The sequence below is a fragment of the Dromaius novaehollandiae genome, chromosome 4 (genome assembly GCF_036370855.1).
Source record: "Dromaius novaehollandiae isolate bDroNov1 chromosome 4, bDroNov1.hap1, whole genome shotgun sequence".
Taxonomy (NCBI): domain Eukaryota; kingdom Metazoa; phylum Chordata; class Aves; order Casuariiformes; family Dromaiidae; genus Dromaius; species Dromaius novaehollandiae.
This window is the reverse complement of record NC_088101.1, coordinates 71424619-71442365: the sequence shown is the minus strand read 5'-3', so window position 1 is coordinate 71442365 and position 17747 is coordinate 71424619. Positions and strand designations below refer to the sequence as shown.

At 35.3% G+C, this 17747-nt stretch overlaps 1 protein-coding gene across 4 annotated transcripts in view; it reads right to left on the bottom strand.

Moving 5' to 3' along the window:
- Positions 1-1716: 1716 nt before the first annotated feature.
- Positions 1717-17747, bottom strand: part of TAPT1 (transmembrane anterior posterior transformation 1) — a 53854-nt gene continuing 37823 nt past the window's right edge. For all 4 annotated transcript variants that reach the window (XM_026121970.2, XM_026121971.2, XM_026121972.2 and 1 more), the window contains 7 exons: positions 16322-16402; positions 15296-15405; positions 13625-13684; positions 12167-12235; positions 10589-10665; positions 6661-6821; positions 1717-3892 (listed from right to left, as the gene is read on the bottom strand). In XM_026121970.2, coding sequence (XP_025977755.2) covers positions 3663-3892; positions 6661-6821; positions 10589-10665; positions 12167-12235; positions 13625-13684; positions 15296-15405; positions 16322-16402 — 788 coding nt within the window. In that variant the 3' untranslated portion in view covers positions 1717-3662. The remainder of the gene's footprint in view (positions 3893-6660; positions 6822-10588; positions 10666-12166; positions 12236-13624; positions 13685-15295; positions 15406-16321; positions 16403-17747) is intronic.

Genomic DNA, 17747 nt, shown 5'->3' with positions numbered 1-17747 from the left:
GCTAAATAAATATAGCCAAATTGTAAGATAGAGCAATTACTCTGAAAAAGTTTTGAAAATACCGTTTAGTAATTGTGAAGAACACTTCCAAAGCGCTGGTTACACAAAACTGATATAGCTGATAACTCCCAGTTTCCTCACAGTGGAGTGGTCTGGCTTGTAAGACAAAGAAAATTTTGCAATGTTTCAGAAGTTTCAAAGTTTAACTATGTGCCACAATTAAGAAGTTTCATTCTTTCTCCTGCCTGTCACCACCAAGATGATTCAGAATTGTACCCAACAGCTCAGCTGGCATTTGAACAGCCACAACTGCGCAAATTCTGCCTTTTACAAACAGTGACCTTAAGAACAATGCTGACTTACAAAAACTAACTTCTAAATAAGCATGTAAAATTTCTCACCAAGAAAAACAAAGTTCAAAAGCTTCAAACTCTAAATTATGATCCATCTAAATTAACAGTGTCCTTGTGATTGTGAAACTACTTTGCTTGAGGGGAAATTCTGCTTTGCTGATGAACATCTGAAAGGCTTCAAAACCTTTCAAAGAATAATTAATAATCCTACGGAAAATATGTTTGTTATTAATGCTCCCATAATCCATCTCATTATGAACATACACTGAATTCAGTGTGTGCTTTTAGAATTAATTTGGCAACTGTGACTTCCGTTGAAATATCACTGCTTCCATCAGGATTGTCCAGATCTTATTTCTGAAGGGATTTATAAATTGAAGAACTTCATTTATTCACTGTTTAACCTCTGATGTTCTCCACTGTTATCGCGTTGTTAAGACCAGAACTTTCCAAGAAAATCTACATAAATCAAGACACATCTACAGATTGTACATTAGGTCTGGCTACCTCGCTTTTTTGCCCAACAAATCACCTCGAGTTGCGAGAGGCCTGCCCAGGGTTAGAGACGGAGCTGTGACCTTTCATTAAAGACGGAGGGCTAGATGCCCAAGGAGTCCCTATCAAGTCATGAGTGAGACCACAAGAACAATTTGAGAGCTTGAAGCAAGTGAAAAAACAATGAAATTTCAAGTCCACTAGAGCCTCTATCAAACTTCCAAAGAGTTTAAGGGAACTTGTTGTTTGCAAGGCCTTCTGAGCAATGTCCCAAACACACCTTTAAACTATTTTGATCTATGAGTAACAAAATCAAGGTTATGCCTGCACAGCAAATGGAAATGCAACTGCCATACCCAAAAGCACAGCTAGACTACTACAAATCTAGTTAGCACAATTAAAAACAATAAAAGTAGCAATGTAGGATCTGGGCCAGGACACAGACGTAGAGTGGTTAGCTGTTATGCTTTAACTATTACTGTCACATGCCAAGTAAAGCGTTTGCCCAAGCACACTAAAATTGCATTTGGCTTTGCTGTAAAGGTGTAACAAGTCCAACTGCAGTAACCAACTACACAGATTAGGCCATCCTTAAGACAATTTTTCATTTGCATTGTTTTTGCCTTTAACCAATAAATTATTAGTAGGTTGGCATCAACATCTTTTTTTCTTCCTACAAGAAGCAATAGCCAACTGCCATTAAAAACAGAAACAAACACAGAAGTAAAGCCAGTAATAAATCAGTTCTAATACACCTTCTTGTCCCACAATTGCAAGAATCTTACCATATGGAAACCAGACTTTTATACAGTAAATACATGGCAGATTTACCAACTATGAATATTAACAAAGAAATGCCAACACTGTATTTTTACTTTTTTAAACAAATATTACAAAATTGATTTATTAAGTTTCACACAGATGCACTTATAAAATTGATACAGAATGTCATTCAACAGAAAAAAATGAAAGCAATTCCAAGCTTCCTTTAGCAACTGCTAAATAATTCAAAAATAAGACACACCAAATCGACAGATCATTTGAATTTCAATGTGTGAACCTCTCCAATTAGTATAAAATACATCAAAAATTAAAGAATTTCAGATTTTTCCCCAGTGCAAGTCCTCTTCCTTCTACTTTCACCCCTGACCAGTATCCATGGATTTTGGCCATTACTCCAACGTCTCTTTATGAGAGACGAACGGCTGAAAGATTGCAGCAAGAAGGTCCCACCAAAGCAGACCATGTTAGCCTGTATGGCAAAGCCATCTCATTACTAAATATGCTCAGATGCATATAATTCTGTGCATTTATCCCATTTGCTATATTAATGTAGTCCTGCAAATTTCAGGGATTACACTGAACTTTCACATTTTATATTCATAAACTAAATAATCTCTGCCTTCCCACTCTGATGAATTATGAAATTAGTGAAAAGTAACTTTTGTCATCATTCATTCAGCACTGAAGCACCTGTATAATAAGTTTTCCTTGGAAAGTGAAACTGATGCATACTTAGATACCTGGCATCTGAAGACATTAGTGCTGTGTTTTCTTTCTAACAGCATATGCAGAATTTATCATTACCTAAAGGGTGTCTTCTGATGCCAATCTCCAGCCTAAAGTTTTGAGCTGAAATTTATTTCATTCTTGGTTTAACGATTCCAAACCATCTTTCTTTTCTCTTTTTTTTTTTCCAAACCATTCTCCCATTATTTCTGGTGTGAGGAGAGCTTAAGACGCATTGTAATGCTTAAATGCACTTTATAAGTCTAGTCGGTCTACTTAAGTTTGACTAAAACTCATCTATTAAAATGGATAATTCAGATTTGATTGTCTGTTCAAGCTATCATAGACATTCTCAGGCAAGTTAATACAGAGATGTCATTCTTAAAGAGTTAAACCCGAAATGCAGTGTAATGATTTGTTTCTGTTGCACTGATGCCATACAGTTCCAATGCAACGCTACTTTTGCTTGCTGCAATTAACATTGCCTTCCCTTAGTATATAGAAGTGCCCTTTTATTATTTTTTCCACAGCAACCAGAAGTCCTCAGCTTTAGAAAATAACTGTATAAATAGTTTGCTTGGCAGGACATAACTGAACACAAGAAATGATTATGCTTCATATTTGCACAGTTAAGCAGAACCTTCACTATATTTTGTATTTATGATTTTTTCCTTGGTGTTTAGTATTTAGATAAAATACTATGCAGTATATCTTTCATTTAAAGACAATTTTATTCTGAATAGTTCAGATACATCTTGAAAAGATTTTTCTGATGACAAGAATAACTGTCTTGACTTACTGTTTAATGTACGAGTGCTTTTTTATGTATTCATTGATAACTACAAGTTTTGAATTCTGTTTGCAGATGTTTAATAAAACAACATAACTGGGAAGGCAAGCTTCCTGTAAAGTTGTCATACATTTCCAGGAATATCCTTACATTGGAGGAACCTTCATGAAAAGTAGTACGTTCTGGAAGCATGGTTTCGTAACGCAAAACAGGACTATTTTTTTCCCAGTCTATTTTCCAGAAAAGCGATACTGCAGCTCTGCCACCAGGCTAGAGACTCACGATCCACCACATTTTCCGAGAGGCAAGTTAGAGACTGCTTACTTGACCTGACACCAAGCCAAGTTACTTGTAGAAAGAAATTAATATTTGTTTGCCATTAATAATTTAAGTTTTTAAATAAATATTTATGTGCCTTTTTTGGCAACTGTCCATTCTGGTAGCATCTGCTGTCCCAACAGCTCAGTATCCTTAGCACATTGATTAAAAAAAAAAAAAAAAAAACAACCAAAAAATTAGTCAATTCTGTTTCCACAGATAGTAAACCTGTCTATCTCCAACAAATCTTTCTTTGAAGACCTGTGTTTTAATTCTGAACTGTCTTGGTTTATATCTTTTTCTTCTCCATCAGGAGTTGTCAGAAATTGATCAGAATTGCTTGTTACAAGTAAAGACGGCATATTCTCTTTCTGATGCACAGGTTGACTGGTAACTGATGTAGATCCATTTTCATCTGTGGAAATTCCTGTTGGAAGAGGAGACAGATAATTACAAAGATGATCATGAATGTGACACAGGCATACTGATGCATCATCTGATACAAACTGATGTCATGTCCAGATTCATCCAAAGTTGTCCTGAAAGTGAGACGCATCAAAGCAGCAGAAGCAACAGAAGAATAATTTGTGGAAGCCAGATAACCTTAATAACTACCAAGTCACTATCTCTTCTTAGTTTTTACCAGAAAGCAGATTTCCTTATTAACCACTCTACTTTTCTAAACTGGTAAAAGGATAAAAATGAATTTTATGGAAGTTCAGAGAAGGCACAAGAGCCTAAGAAACAGATTATGTAAGATATATAAAAGGATACAATAAAAAAAGCAGCCAGAAGATGCACTCTGCCTTCTTCTGGCTTATGTACTTATTTTTGTTGACTTATGTGGAAAGATTTTCTCCAGTCACTATGTGGAGTACACATTTTCAACTGGAATGTACAAAAGGAGTTTCTCTAAAAGAAACTAAATGTGTCTAATCCTCTACATATGAGGAATAAACCTGACTGCTCTAGGGATAGCTAATAAATTACTCTAGCCGTGCTACACTTACAGCACTGGATTCTAAAGCAGTTCATTGAAAATGTCTATTTTTATTGCAAGATTCCTGCCTCTTACTTTAATGGCATTCAACACTGGCTCCATTAACTTAAGATATTTGCGTAAAATCCATGTGTTATTTCTATGTTTTAGTAAAACACTTTAAAATACTTAAAATGCATAGGAAAGTGAGGAGATCGCATTTTATTACTTGCTTGCTCCTCTTAAAATCTGAGTTATTGTTTCTAAAGGAAACTGAAAAAATCTGACTAATGTTGAACATACTGCAGATAAATCCAAGAAAACATTATTTGACAGGAACAGTAGCAACTGAAACAGCTATTTTCAGAGATACATCAGTACTATATAAATTAAGCTACTAAAGAAAAGAAACTTTCTTCTTTACAGCATTGCTTCACAGTATACCATCTACTACTGCTAGGCAAACAGATTATTCTTTACACTTTTATGCAAGTCAAAGGTACTGTATTTGCATCAAGAAAGGAGACAAATAATGCTAACTGTAAAACTTCACAGAGAAGTATTTTCTAACCAAGCAACTTACAGAGAAGTAACTGATCAGCTACAAATGATTACCAGTGATTAGAATTCCCATTCTTGAAGAAGTATGAAACTTTATCCTTCAAAATTTTAAACTGTTTCTGTGGAAAAGGTGGAAATTCTCAAGAAAATACATTATCTTACATTCTAAGCTCCTGGAAAGTAGACTACAGATTAATTCTCTTATGCTCATTGTAGTGATTGTTACAGAGTTTGTACCGCACAAACCTGGTAAGTGGGGCACAGGGATTAATCAATACTGCAGAACCCAGCAGTAATAGAGACAGAAGCTAGGGAAGCTGAAATCATTCTTTTACCTAATTGAGGTTTCTAGTAAATAAAGACCTATTAAAAGGTATATACTACTGGAGAACCTGATGAAAGCTCAATTTTTTTTTTTTTAAACACTGATGACAGTTAAGAATAGTTTAAATAAATTTAGCAAAAGCTTATTGATTGCTACTTTCTAATTAAATTTTTTCCATTTGAGGGAATAGAAATCTCTGCTGACTGACCTGGTAAGCTTACTGCTGCTTCAGCTAAAAAGGGTCTTCAGGATTTATTTACTGTGAGCAGTAGGTTTTTCAAGGGTCAGTCTTTAAAAGTATGGCTTAAGTTCCATATCCAAGTGTAATACTAACACGTTTAATTAAAACATTGTCATTATTAGAGTCCTCTATTGAAATGCAAAAGGCATTCAGACCAATACATATTGCATTCTTTCATGAAACTAAAGCAATTCTATGAATTTAAGCTATCAAAAAAGTATGCACCAGGTTTCAGCCTGATGTGCTTTGACATAGTTCAGATATAGGGAATTATGACTGAAACACTAACAGATTCTTAACTCTACTACTGCTGGCGAGACACTGACGACTAATAAGCACCTTAAATTTGGAGCTGTTCGAGTCTTTGGCGAGCAATGGAGTGAACACAATAAAAGCCTTACTGTTATGTTCTCTAGGGCTCTCACATTGAATTCTTCACAGAGAAGATAGACAACCCAACTCAGTCGACTGCAACAATAAAGGTTTGTTTTCCTTCTATAACGTGTTACAGGAATATAATATAACGCCCCATTACATTATTAACAAGCAGTGTAACAGTACTTTAACAGCTAACACTGAGGACCCAAACAAGAAAACCGCACTGCTCGACAGACTTGAAATGAGAAGAGTGTTCTCAGAAGTGATCTGAAATTCCTATTCAGATTTCATAAAGCTTTTCATTCCTTCCATTCATTAGCATTTTAAATTACACCTATTGAGTAGCATGTTTTACATTCATTTCCATAAGAAATGCATGAAACACTTCCTCAACCTGCCAGGTGGTGACACTTAAATATTTACTTATTTGTGTAGTGATATTTTCAAACAAAACATGCTACTGTTCTGATATCTCCATCTCCTCCGTGTATCAGGGTGGGATCTTACAGAGAAGAAAATCTATACACAAAAGATGAGATATCAGCTAGAAATTCTACTATATTTAGAGACTTGTGTTCACAGCTGCTATATTGTACAATCAAGGTTCGGCAAGGGGCCTATTGTCATAAACATCATACACCTTATTTAAATTCAATCTGGAAGCAATTTATTTCATTACATTTGAAAACAAAACCAAACAGTTAAGTTTACCTTGGGTAGATTTAAATTTGCTTTGCGGTTTACTGACTGGCTTCCCTGGGGTGGCAGTCAGGACAGGATTGAACAACTTCTCCTCCATTTTTGCCTCTTTTACATACTGACATGATTTCCCCAGCAAAACAATACTATTAAGGACTTTTAAAGATATTAACCTGAAAAACAAAAGGATTTATTTATATATTTGCAATATCAAGTATTCATAATAAAAATAATCACATACGGTTACTGCTGTCTTGGAAGGATTATCTAATAAATTAAATCCCTTCAACAGCAAGATCAAAAACGTAGCCTCCTTTTCTCAACAATTTGCTTCTGACTTAATGCTTAAAAAAAAAAAAGAATCCTTTTATCCCAGAAGGCATTTAGAGGAAAATGTCAAGTTTTATACTGTTTATCACTGTTCAACAAAATGACTAAAAGGACAGTTCAGCAGCCATTTAATACATCAAATATTTAAACACAGAACTAGAAAGGGCGCTTGAAGGAGCAAGTTCACTATTAAACATGCTGCTGTTGAAACTGTAGCCTTCAGTATTGCCCAACCAAGAATCACTAGTGGACTTAAAACACAAGAAGCCAAATACCTTACTTTATTAAACTGTAGTCTATATTAAGTCCTTCTTCATATTACAAAAGACAGTTCGTAAAACTCAACAAATCCTAAGAGGCAGCCCTACACTGTCATCATAGCATGGTCCAGTTGATAGCAGATTCTTTTTCTGTTTATTTGCAGCATGAAGTTCAGCAAACCACTTAAGTCCCTCAGACCTATCTTCTCATTTGAGGAGCAGGAAGGTTTGTCTACCACCCAGCGCTTTAAGATTTACAGCTCAAATGAGTTTTGTAAAATGTAAGTTCCATTAATGTTACATTAAGTACTAGGCCTGTTGCAGACCAATGTCCACTCCAAAGGTGAAAGCACAGAAAGCTGACTACAGAAGAACACTGAAATAGCTACCTATCCTCTGTAGGATAAATATAAATATTCTCTACACATATCAACCTATATAACAAAAAAGGGATCCAAATGAAGAGTCTAAATTCATTCTCCACTCCCTGAAAGTGTTTTTTTAGACATCACTGTAATAGACTAAAAAGATGACTTGGAGATAAATGAACATTTGCAGATTAAAATCCATAGAGTGGGTCTAACTGCTTAATCATAAAGTGACCCAAGCATACTTCAGCAGCAACTGCACTCTCTCTCACTGCATTAATGTAGTCAGAACATGTCAAATAGAAAAATGAAGTACCCAGCATTTCTAAGGGAATTTTATGCAACACATTCACTTTTAGAAATAAGCCATTTAGAGAAATGGAAGAACAAGCAGAGCAGACCATTTTAAGTGTTCAAAAGAAACTGTCATTTTAGTATCCAAGCAACCATAAAGAAGATACCATTTTATGCAAGTTGAAAGCCATGGTTCTCTACAATCTTATTAGGTTATGAGGACAGATTTTGTTACTGAGTTGAGAGCAGCTCTCCTCCGTTTTTAATAAGTTCAAGTAATATGTGCTTTTTTTCCTCCTGTAAGAGTAGGTGTTTAGGACACGATCCTATTTTGATTTAAAGAGATCAGAAGTTGAACAGGCAGTAAGTCAACTCTTTACTGTATCAGTTCTAGCATCTCATGGAAAATTATATAGAAGTTTCTAGCGATTCTCCCTCTTTCTTTTCCCTGACCCACCCCAGGCTCAAGTTTCTAAATACCAGGTAAGTCTGAAATTGTTCAAAATCCTAGAAAAAGAAAACTCAGGTTTCAAATGCAGGGCATGACTCCTGAGTATTGTCATATATAGCATTACTGTTGCTAAATAGCAATACAAAAGACAAAACTGAAATTTGCGTTGAGAATACAAATCATTTGGAAGATGTAGGAGCTGGAGCTGAGTTAGCTCCAAATCTGAAATCATGGCAGAAACTTAAAAACAAAAAACCCCACTATTTCCACTTTTCTGTAGAGTAAAAATAAGCCACAAATGTCTTTTTCTTGCAACCTAAAGGCAAAACTCTCAAACTGCAGGCCTGAATCCAGCCCAAGACAATCTTTTTGGTCTAAAGTTCTGAAGTCTGTCCTCATTGCTGCCTCTTCACCTTTTCTGACAATTCTCCCCTATCCCAGGAAACATACTTGTCCTTGACTCCAATCTGTGGCACAGTGCAGCTTCCCCATGGATTTCACTAGCAACCACACTTCCAAAGAGCAGCAATTTATCCTGCATGCTAATAGCATTACTTCTTCCTTCCCTCCAAGCCACAGAGACAGTGAAAATCCAGGACTGGCCACAGAACTGAAGTAGTAGATGTAGGGGAATATTACATATATTGGGAAAAACACTGAGCAGTATGAAGGTGCACCTAGTACACCATAGCATGAATGTGATGATCAGGGGCTAATCCTTTCAATTACCTAGGGCTAGCTTTGGGGAGAACATGGGCACTGCACGTGCTATGCTGGGGAAGACCTTGAAGTACAGTAGAGGAGCGTGGCTAACAGTTTAATGTTTGGTCTGTTTACAGTATCTTAAGGTCCTAGTTATCCTACACTAAAGAGAAGCTTCTCTACTCTGATGTACACTGGACACATCAACCCAAATCCTGCCTTTCCTTCAAATCATGGTCAGAGCAAAGAAGGGAGGGAGTTGGCATAATTTAACTAGACACAAAAATATGTAGTGATCCCATTCTTTTGATATGGTATTCTAAAACAGCAGACTTCTCTCTTCCAGTGAGCCTGCAGAACCCTCTGTGCCAGACCTATAAGTCTTCCACTTCTGTCTCATTCCCAAGTCTTGCTGCCTTCAAGTACAAAAACAATGTGGTGGGGCACTGAGGGACAGTTTCTGCAATTCTGGTCAGGTATGAATAGCCACTGCGTGAATTGCCATGTGGATCACTACAGAATACCCTCTGTACTTTGTGCCCCAGCAATTTGAGTCACTTAACTCTTTACAGCCAGTTTTATGGGCATTCATTCTTCCAGAACAAATCAGTACTGAGGGAACACAAATGCTCATGCAGTTCAGTAAGCAGCTTTCCCAGGAACTGGTAATCACCATACAGTGTACAGCCAGTTCCTCAAGACAGGCAAAGCAGATTGGATTTAAAGTGCAAACACACATCTCATCCGTCAGCATACCCTCTTTCAATTAGTTTTCCATTAATTATTTCCATTATTGAAAATTATTTATTGAGGACTCTAATACCCAAATACTCAAATACAGTCATGGTACTGAGGGTCCAGTTTGAACTCTATTTCAATGTCCATTTATGAGCAAGAGCGTTTTATATTTACTTGCAATCATTTCTTCCATTGAGGAATACTTCTGGATGAAAGCTTGAATGCAAGAAACAGACTGCATGACTATCTTAAAAGCAAAAGCATGGCATGCAGAGACTAGAGGCAGTAGCATACAGTCTCCTGTCATTTTAGAGAGATGATATTTAGATCTAGATGAAATGTATGCTAAGACTGGAACTTTCTCAAAGAAATGCCCTTCTATTCACGGTTAGTCTGATATCTGCTATGTTACTAAAATTTAACATAAATCAAATTTGCCCTTTGCTAAACAAATTTCTACATTGTAATTTAAATAAATTCTATATTGCACAGAATTCTGAGAGTCCTTAAAACAACTATTTGGCTATAACTACCCTCATCACAAATTATTACAGCATAAAATACCTCAAAATTTACCTTAAACATGTTTACTAAATCTTCTGTATTAAAAATGCACATATAAAATGCTCTATTTAAATTCAGATGTGCATAACTGTACAAGGATTATACCTTACATTCTGGCCCACATATCTTAAAAGGCACAGATTTTCACCTTCTCTTGGCCATAATACTTATTTCTACCTAGCAGTATCAACAAAAGTTCTCATATATCTGATCAAATAATGGTAAGTACTTACCCACAATAGAACAGCACAACACAAGCATAAGCTAAGACTCCTTGTACTTTTATTGAGCTTGTTACAACTCGGATGAGCTGTTTTAAAGATAAAAATTAAACAGTTAAACATACACCATGCAATTATTAATAGAGTATTATAAGGGACTTTCCATATTGGGTAAGTTCAAGACAAAAATAGAAACATTAATCGTAATTTACTCTGTTTCCCTTGATAGCACTGATTATTCAAGATTTTGGTTTGAATAAATATTATACTAGCATCTGCTACTAATTGATTTTGCAGACCAGACCAGTTGTAACTTTGTCAAAACTAGTCTACTAATGTTTACTTCAACATTTTGACTTTGATGTAACAAACCAAAAAAACCCACCAAAAATAAATAAAACAGTAAAGTGTGAAACACAGGTTACAATAATTTGAATATAGCATTGTTTTGTAGACGTAGCATATAATTCCCAACCTGCAGCAGCAGAACATCCTAAAAAATTCAGGTTTATTGCAGTTTGTGGTGGTTACGGTTCCAGGTTAGCAAAGCATTTCAGTTTCTGTTAAATCTATTATTATCCAAGATAGTATTTAAGAACACAATAAATTTGAGAAAGGTATTTCAATCCAACTCTGATTGGAGGTACTTTAGACTTTTTTTTTTAAAAAAAGAAATTATGATCATCAGTTTGGGTTTTTGTTTTTTTTTAATCCTGGATAAAAGCTAGAGGTAAAATAAAACCTATCAATAGTATCTTTCCCCATCTTCAAGGGAAAACACTGCATTAAAAAAAAAAAACACAACACAAAAACCCCTCACCTCACACAGCAATTTATATAGCTAGTCTTCCAGGAATATTATGAATTAACATCTTTGCTGGCAAAGCAAGGACATATTCCCAATATCATGACAACTACTGCTTGTCTACATGTGCATACAGAGAAAAATCATAGCAACAATTTACAGAAACATTCTGCAATAGTTAATTCAGAACAGACAGCACATGGACACCTTTCCAATTATGAAGTGATTCATTTTTTAACACCATGTCCATGTAACAGACAGGGGAAAGTATTTCAGAATCCTTTACACTACCACAGCTCAGAAGCTCAGTTTTCCCATACAAAAGAAAGCTGAGCCATTGAACATAACATTGCAGGGACAACTACAAGGACTTTTATAAAGAATCTAAAAAACCAGTGCACTACTGCTAACCTTCTGGCAGCCAGCTGCTTTGACTATTCTGAGTGAATGAACAGGATACTTGCCAAAAGGAATAAATGTTTAATAAGCACAGATGTAGCGCAATTCCACTGCAACAATCCAACTGCTTATAAATTCTGTAATATTAATCTATATTCAGCCTTTTATGCCAGGCTGATAAACAGTAACACATTCATGAAGTTACAATTATTACATGATGTAGGTTATACTGAACACTAACTCAACCTTGTAGCATCCCTTCAGTTATTTAAAAAGGTGATTGTTTCATCCTTACAACAAAGTGAGCTAGCTATCTCACAAGCACGTGTTCTCAACAAAATGAGATATTGACAGAAAATAACGGTAGGAAAGAAGATACAACTTACTAAAACAGCCAGTGGAAGAGGAATAAAACCCATTCTTCTGGAAACTGAATCACTATAATCTGTATATGCCTAAAAAAGGGAAAAAAGAAAGAGGAAGAATAGTGAACTCTTTATACAAAGGAATGAGCTTATTTTAGCTTGGCACACCCCCTACATATATACCAGTCTGCTAATAAACACTACAGTAGTATAAAGTGTGCCTGTTCAACTTTGGAAATGTAAATGCAAATAACTACTTTCACACAAACAAGTAATACTAATATGACTGGTATGATTAGCTACAGTGCTCTAAATCAAGAGCAATTAGAGGATAATACAAATCTCTAAATCAAGAGCAATTAGGACACTGAATCCAAACATGCTATTTCATCTATACATTGTAACTAGCTTATTAAAAAATGTTTTTTGTATTAATTCGAATTTGATCCTCAAACACTAAACAGATAAACCCACAACAGGGATAAAAAATGCAATTATCCATCACAGTAATGATTTTAAAAATCATTCTGCAAGCACCTATAATTAGCCTCAAGATAACTGTCTTAAAAATCATTTAAAAAGTATGTTTACACTTGCACTCAAAACACAGCTGCTCTGCACAACAACTTTCATGCAGTATTGAAAACTCCATGCTGGAATTAGGTAGCATTGTAAATGCTCATTTTCCTCAGAGGGTCACTAGAAAAAGTAATACAATTTGCAGAACTATCCAACCGTTTTTATTAACAAATTCATTATTAATTAAGGTAACTGAAGAAGTCAAACTTTGAGGTACAGCTACTGCATTCCTAGAAATAGCTATTGCACATGCCCAGGAAAGCTACATAAGTTATAAATAACAAAGTTCATTAATAGTTAGGGCAATGCAAGGCTCTCATCCAGGAAAGATATGTTGCAGATAGCCTTCCAAAACCAAGGACTAATAACAAGGAAGAAAACCCAAAACAAACACTGTGTTCTGTAAATACCCATACCATAGGAATAACATGCATGGTAAAAACATTTATACCCTAAACATCTGTGCATGCTATGTGTGAAGAAATAGTATAAATTCCTAATGAACACTGTATTTTGACATAACATAGTTAAAGATAAAATGGGAAGAATGGTCATTTAAAGCTATCTCAAGAAAGCCTTGTTGAGCCCACTCAAATCTCACACATCTCAAAAAATGTCACAGTTATTCATTCTCATTACTAGTGTATTTGGAAGTCTCCTCTGAAAAATAAACCAACTAAAGCGTATTGCAACTGACCTGAACAACAGGATAAAAATGAGAAGAACAGAATTACAAGGAAACATTCACGTTATTGCTTGCTAAAAAAATAATAAATAAAAATATCAAGGCACAATGTCAACGTTATCAGAGTGAAAGAGTTCCAAAAGTATTTTTTCTGGTATTTTCCCATAACAATTATGTTAGTTAATAAAAGAAAATGCCTTTATTCTCAGGCTTACATTTTTCTGTCGACTGCTAACAAGGTCAAATGCAAGACTGGCTCTGTACTCACTGTAGACCTGGAAAAAATCCAGCACATCAGATGCGTGATTAATTTTTTTTTTTTTTTTTTTAATCACGCTATATAGAAGCAACAGGGTTTTATCAATGAAATATTTCTGGAGTAAGAGTATTATAAGTGTTTATGCATTAACTGAAAGAGCAGACCTAGTTTTCAGGAGGTGTAACTGCATCCTTCACCCACAGACGAGTCTGTATTTCTATGATAAAATGATTTGAGTAATTTTTAATATATATACACACAAACACACATGCATCTATAAACAAAACTGCAACGTTTTAGGATTTGAATGAGACTTTACGAAGTATTTCTTACCAATTTGAGCCTATCAGTAACACTACAAAATGAGAGAAGTAATGTTCACCTTTTTCGGGCAATTCATTTGTTTTAAGCTACAAAAGACAGCACTGGGATCAAATTAAACAAAAGAACAAATTTACTAATAGACTAAGCAAGGGACCCCATAAAAAAGAGCATTGCAACAGGAAGATAGAAGAAGTTTTTCTCTTTTCTTACATATTAAGACAGCAAAGTATGTATTTTAAGAATAACTGGCAGGGCAGCTTGCGCTACAGGTACTCAAAACTTCTGAAAAAAATAGCAGGCCCAGCAGCCATAAATCTTTAAAACTTCATACTATAAAATAGAAGGTTTGTTAAATAAACCTTGCAAAAAACTGTCACCCCCCACAGCCGTTTCAGCACACTGAGGCATGCTATATTTTTGGCTAGCATGACTTCATTATTTCTCTTTTCTGCACTTCCTATATGAAAGTAGGGCATGCATAAATGCCTCTGGCATAAGGGAGCTTATTAAGTACATCTATTAAACTTGTTTCTACACCACACAGTACAGTTACTTTAGAGATGCTGAAAACGATAGCACTTCCAAGTTTTGACCTCATTTACTGAAGTGGTTTTAATAGTGAAAAAAACACTAATTCATCTCTTCACAAATTTGTCAAGTCCATTTGAATTCACACATTAACATGCAAGACAAACAGCCAATGCATCATGCCATGTTACTACACAATAAGTGACCTCATCTACTACCTTAAAAGAAGGACTGCATGATATATGTCCTAAGAAATTATACAAACAGGAAACAAACAGCTAACCTACTTGATATCAGTGCTGCAAGGACAGAGGAAAATGGATCCATCTATCTGTCTCTAGATTCCAGCTTTCACCTACAGGCAAGATTCAGCAACCTCACAAATTTTTTTTTTTAAGCTTGTATTTTAACCCATAACCATTTTTATTTAGAAAAAAGGTAAAAGCTCTATGCAAAAAATTTAACCAGCAATTGCTTCACAAAATAATCTGCCAGCTATATGAACTGTGACTATTATGTGAATTATTACACACCTGTTTCAACTAATTTATGGATTTGGAACTACTAATTTAGAAGCGGAGGTGTTTGCTGCAAATTAAAGACATCCTCAAAAGTATACTGTATCAGGAAATTACCACCAAGCTTTCCCAAATGAAAAAATCCTATATAAGAAAGTAACAAGATTGAATCCAGGGCAGAAAATGTAACAATCCTAATATTTTAAAAAATACTAGCAGACTAAAATAGCATTCAGCATTCCAAACAGGATACCTACATCTGCTGTGATGTCATTGAATTTTGTTATAAAGGCATGTTTCACAATATCCACTGCAATTTCTGAAGCAATCACCATGCAAACATCTGGAAATAACACCCAAAGATGATCTGAAGGTTGGAAAAAGTAAGTTAGACCACTTAATTGGACACCAATACTCAAAATGACAGTTATAGGACTTGTGCTCAGCAGACAAAAATCCTCAGAGTCTGAAGCAATATCTACAACTTTACACGACCACTCAGCAGTCACTGTGCAAATTCTCTTACCCGATAATTGCTCTAGAAATAGATCGGCACTATGCAATTATGCCGCAACTAGGAACAGATTCTACAGCCTTTAAATTGTAAAGCTTTATCTTGACTAGAAAGACAATCTTTACACATATTAGATAGTAGGTGCTCAGTGTATAGGAGGAATAGACAAAGCACCTGCAGTTTTAGCCTCTTGGATGCTTAATGTAAGATTTAGGTTGACTGGTAACATTCAATCAAAACACATCACACAGATATGGGCTCAATATTATTAAAGTTTTAATACTCCTTCTTAAAATAAAATCTAATATTGACCCAGTATTTATTCAATACAGCATTAAAAACTCAATGTATTATTAATATTAAATTACAAACAAGTTTTTACAGAATCTTGCATATTTCCACCTCAACGGCCTCACAAAATAAATTTGTCTAGAATATCCCTCATCCTCAATGCACTTTCAGGAAAGGGGAGAGGTGGGAGGAAATCACTCAAGACAATGTTTGAAACACAGCTTGTTTGCAGTGTAACAGCACAGGGATTCCATCCCTTCTGATAGAAGCATATTACAAGAAAGCTAAGGTTTGAAAAATGAGAATCTGAAATATTTGAGAAGTCAAGATTCCTCAATTAAGAGTCATCCTTATCCTCTGTCTTTCAGATTGCCAAGGTAAGCAAGAAATATAGTTGTCTTAAAATGTTGTCTTAAAATGTTACCTATAGCACAGGAATTTATTACTGTGAATTTTATTTTTATACTGTTTTACTTACCTGGATTCCATGAGAACTGTTCCATATTTCTTAGACATACAATTAGTAGCAGCACATAATTGGTGAACCTCTCTTTTATATCTAGTGGAAAAAAAAGAAAGCTGTTAACTCCAAACATTTATTCATTTATTTGCATACATAGATATGTACGCATACTTACTCTGTATCATTTATTAAATCTTACATTAATGATGCTTTCCACAGATTATCTGATCAGATATTGGAGCCAACACACCTGTCTCATTTCAAGTAATTTCCACAGCAAGTTTCTACAGATTTCAGGTATCATAATTGTTATATACTGGATCAGTAGTGCAAAAGGGGTCTCTAGTGAACTATTATACCTTATCTAGATGATTCCTAGTCTTTCCCACAGCATCCTTAAAAGAGAACAGCAGGATACATAAGATCAGTTACCAAACCATAGAAGTCCTGTGACTTGCCCTCACAGACCAGACAGGTTTTTCCTCTACTTTGGTACCTTATTTCCAGCAACAAAGCATACAAAGCACTTCAGGAACCAGCAAAGTTCTCCACATATTAAAAATACTTCCTGAAATTGTATTATTGAAAGATAGAATAAAACTTAACCCAAAATGTAACAGCACCACCAAATAGGAATCTGACCAAGTCTTTTTAGAAGACAGTTATAATGAAAAATCTGTGAAGATATTGTTATTGTTTGTGACACATGTTAACGTGACTGTATTTCTCTGTGGGTACATCATCTTTGAATCCAAAGGATTCATGATCTCCATGAGCAGCTCAAACAATCTATAGTTTTCTACCTACTGATTTTAGTCAAAAATGAAAGAAAAACAAGGACAGAAGAAAGAAGTGTTCACCAGAACACATGAGCACCAAGCTAGACAAAACACCTGTAGGCATATGCTTAGTAATTGTTAGGAGCTTCCATGTCTAACGGATTAGAGACCAAAAGACAACGTTGACAGCAGCAGTTACTATATTCTAGTGTAACAATATTCCTTTTTTTTTTTTTTTTAATCCTCAGTAAGAAGTTTCAAAATATTGGCAACCCTGAAGGCAAGGAGCAAAAAGAAAGTAAGAACAACCTCTCCAGGAGAGGGGGAGGAAGAACACACAAAATTCAAATGTAAAAGAACAAGATGCATGCACAGATGTAAAAAGGCATATTCTTGGGTACACACGCTTATCTCTTAGTATGGTGCCAGGGGGAGGGTCAGACAACACAGAACTAATGGCAAATAAGGTGTGTATGTTTGTGGAACAGACTGGAGAAGAAACAAGGATGTCCTTCTGTATAATAAAAATCAACGCTAGAAAACCCCCACCACATATGTGAAGCACTGGCCTTAATTTCCTGGTTTCCTGCAGATGATAACCACAAAGATTAAGCAAGGAATGCTCTTCTGTGCTGCCGAGTTCACCAAAAACTACCCCTAAT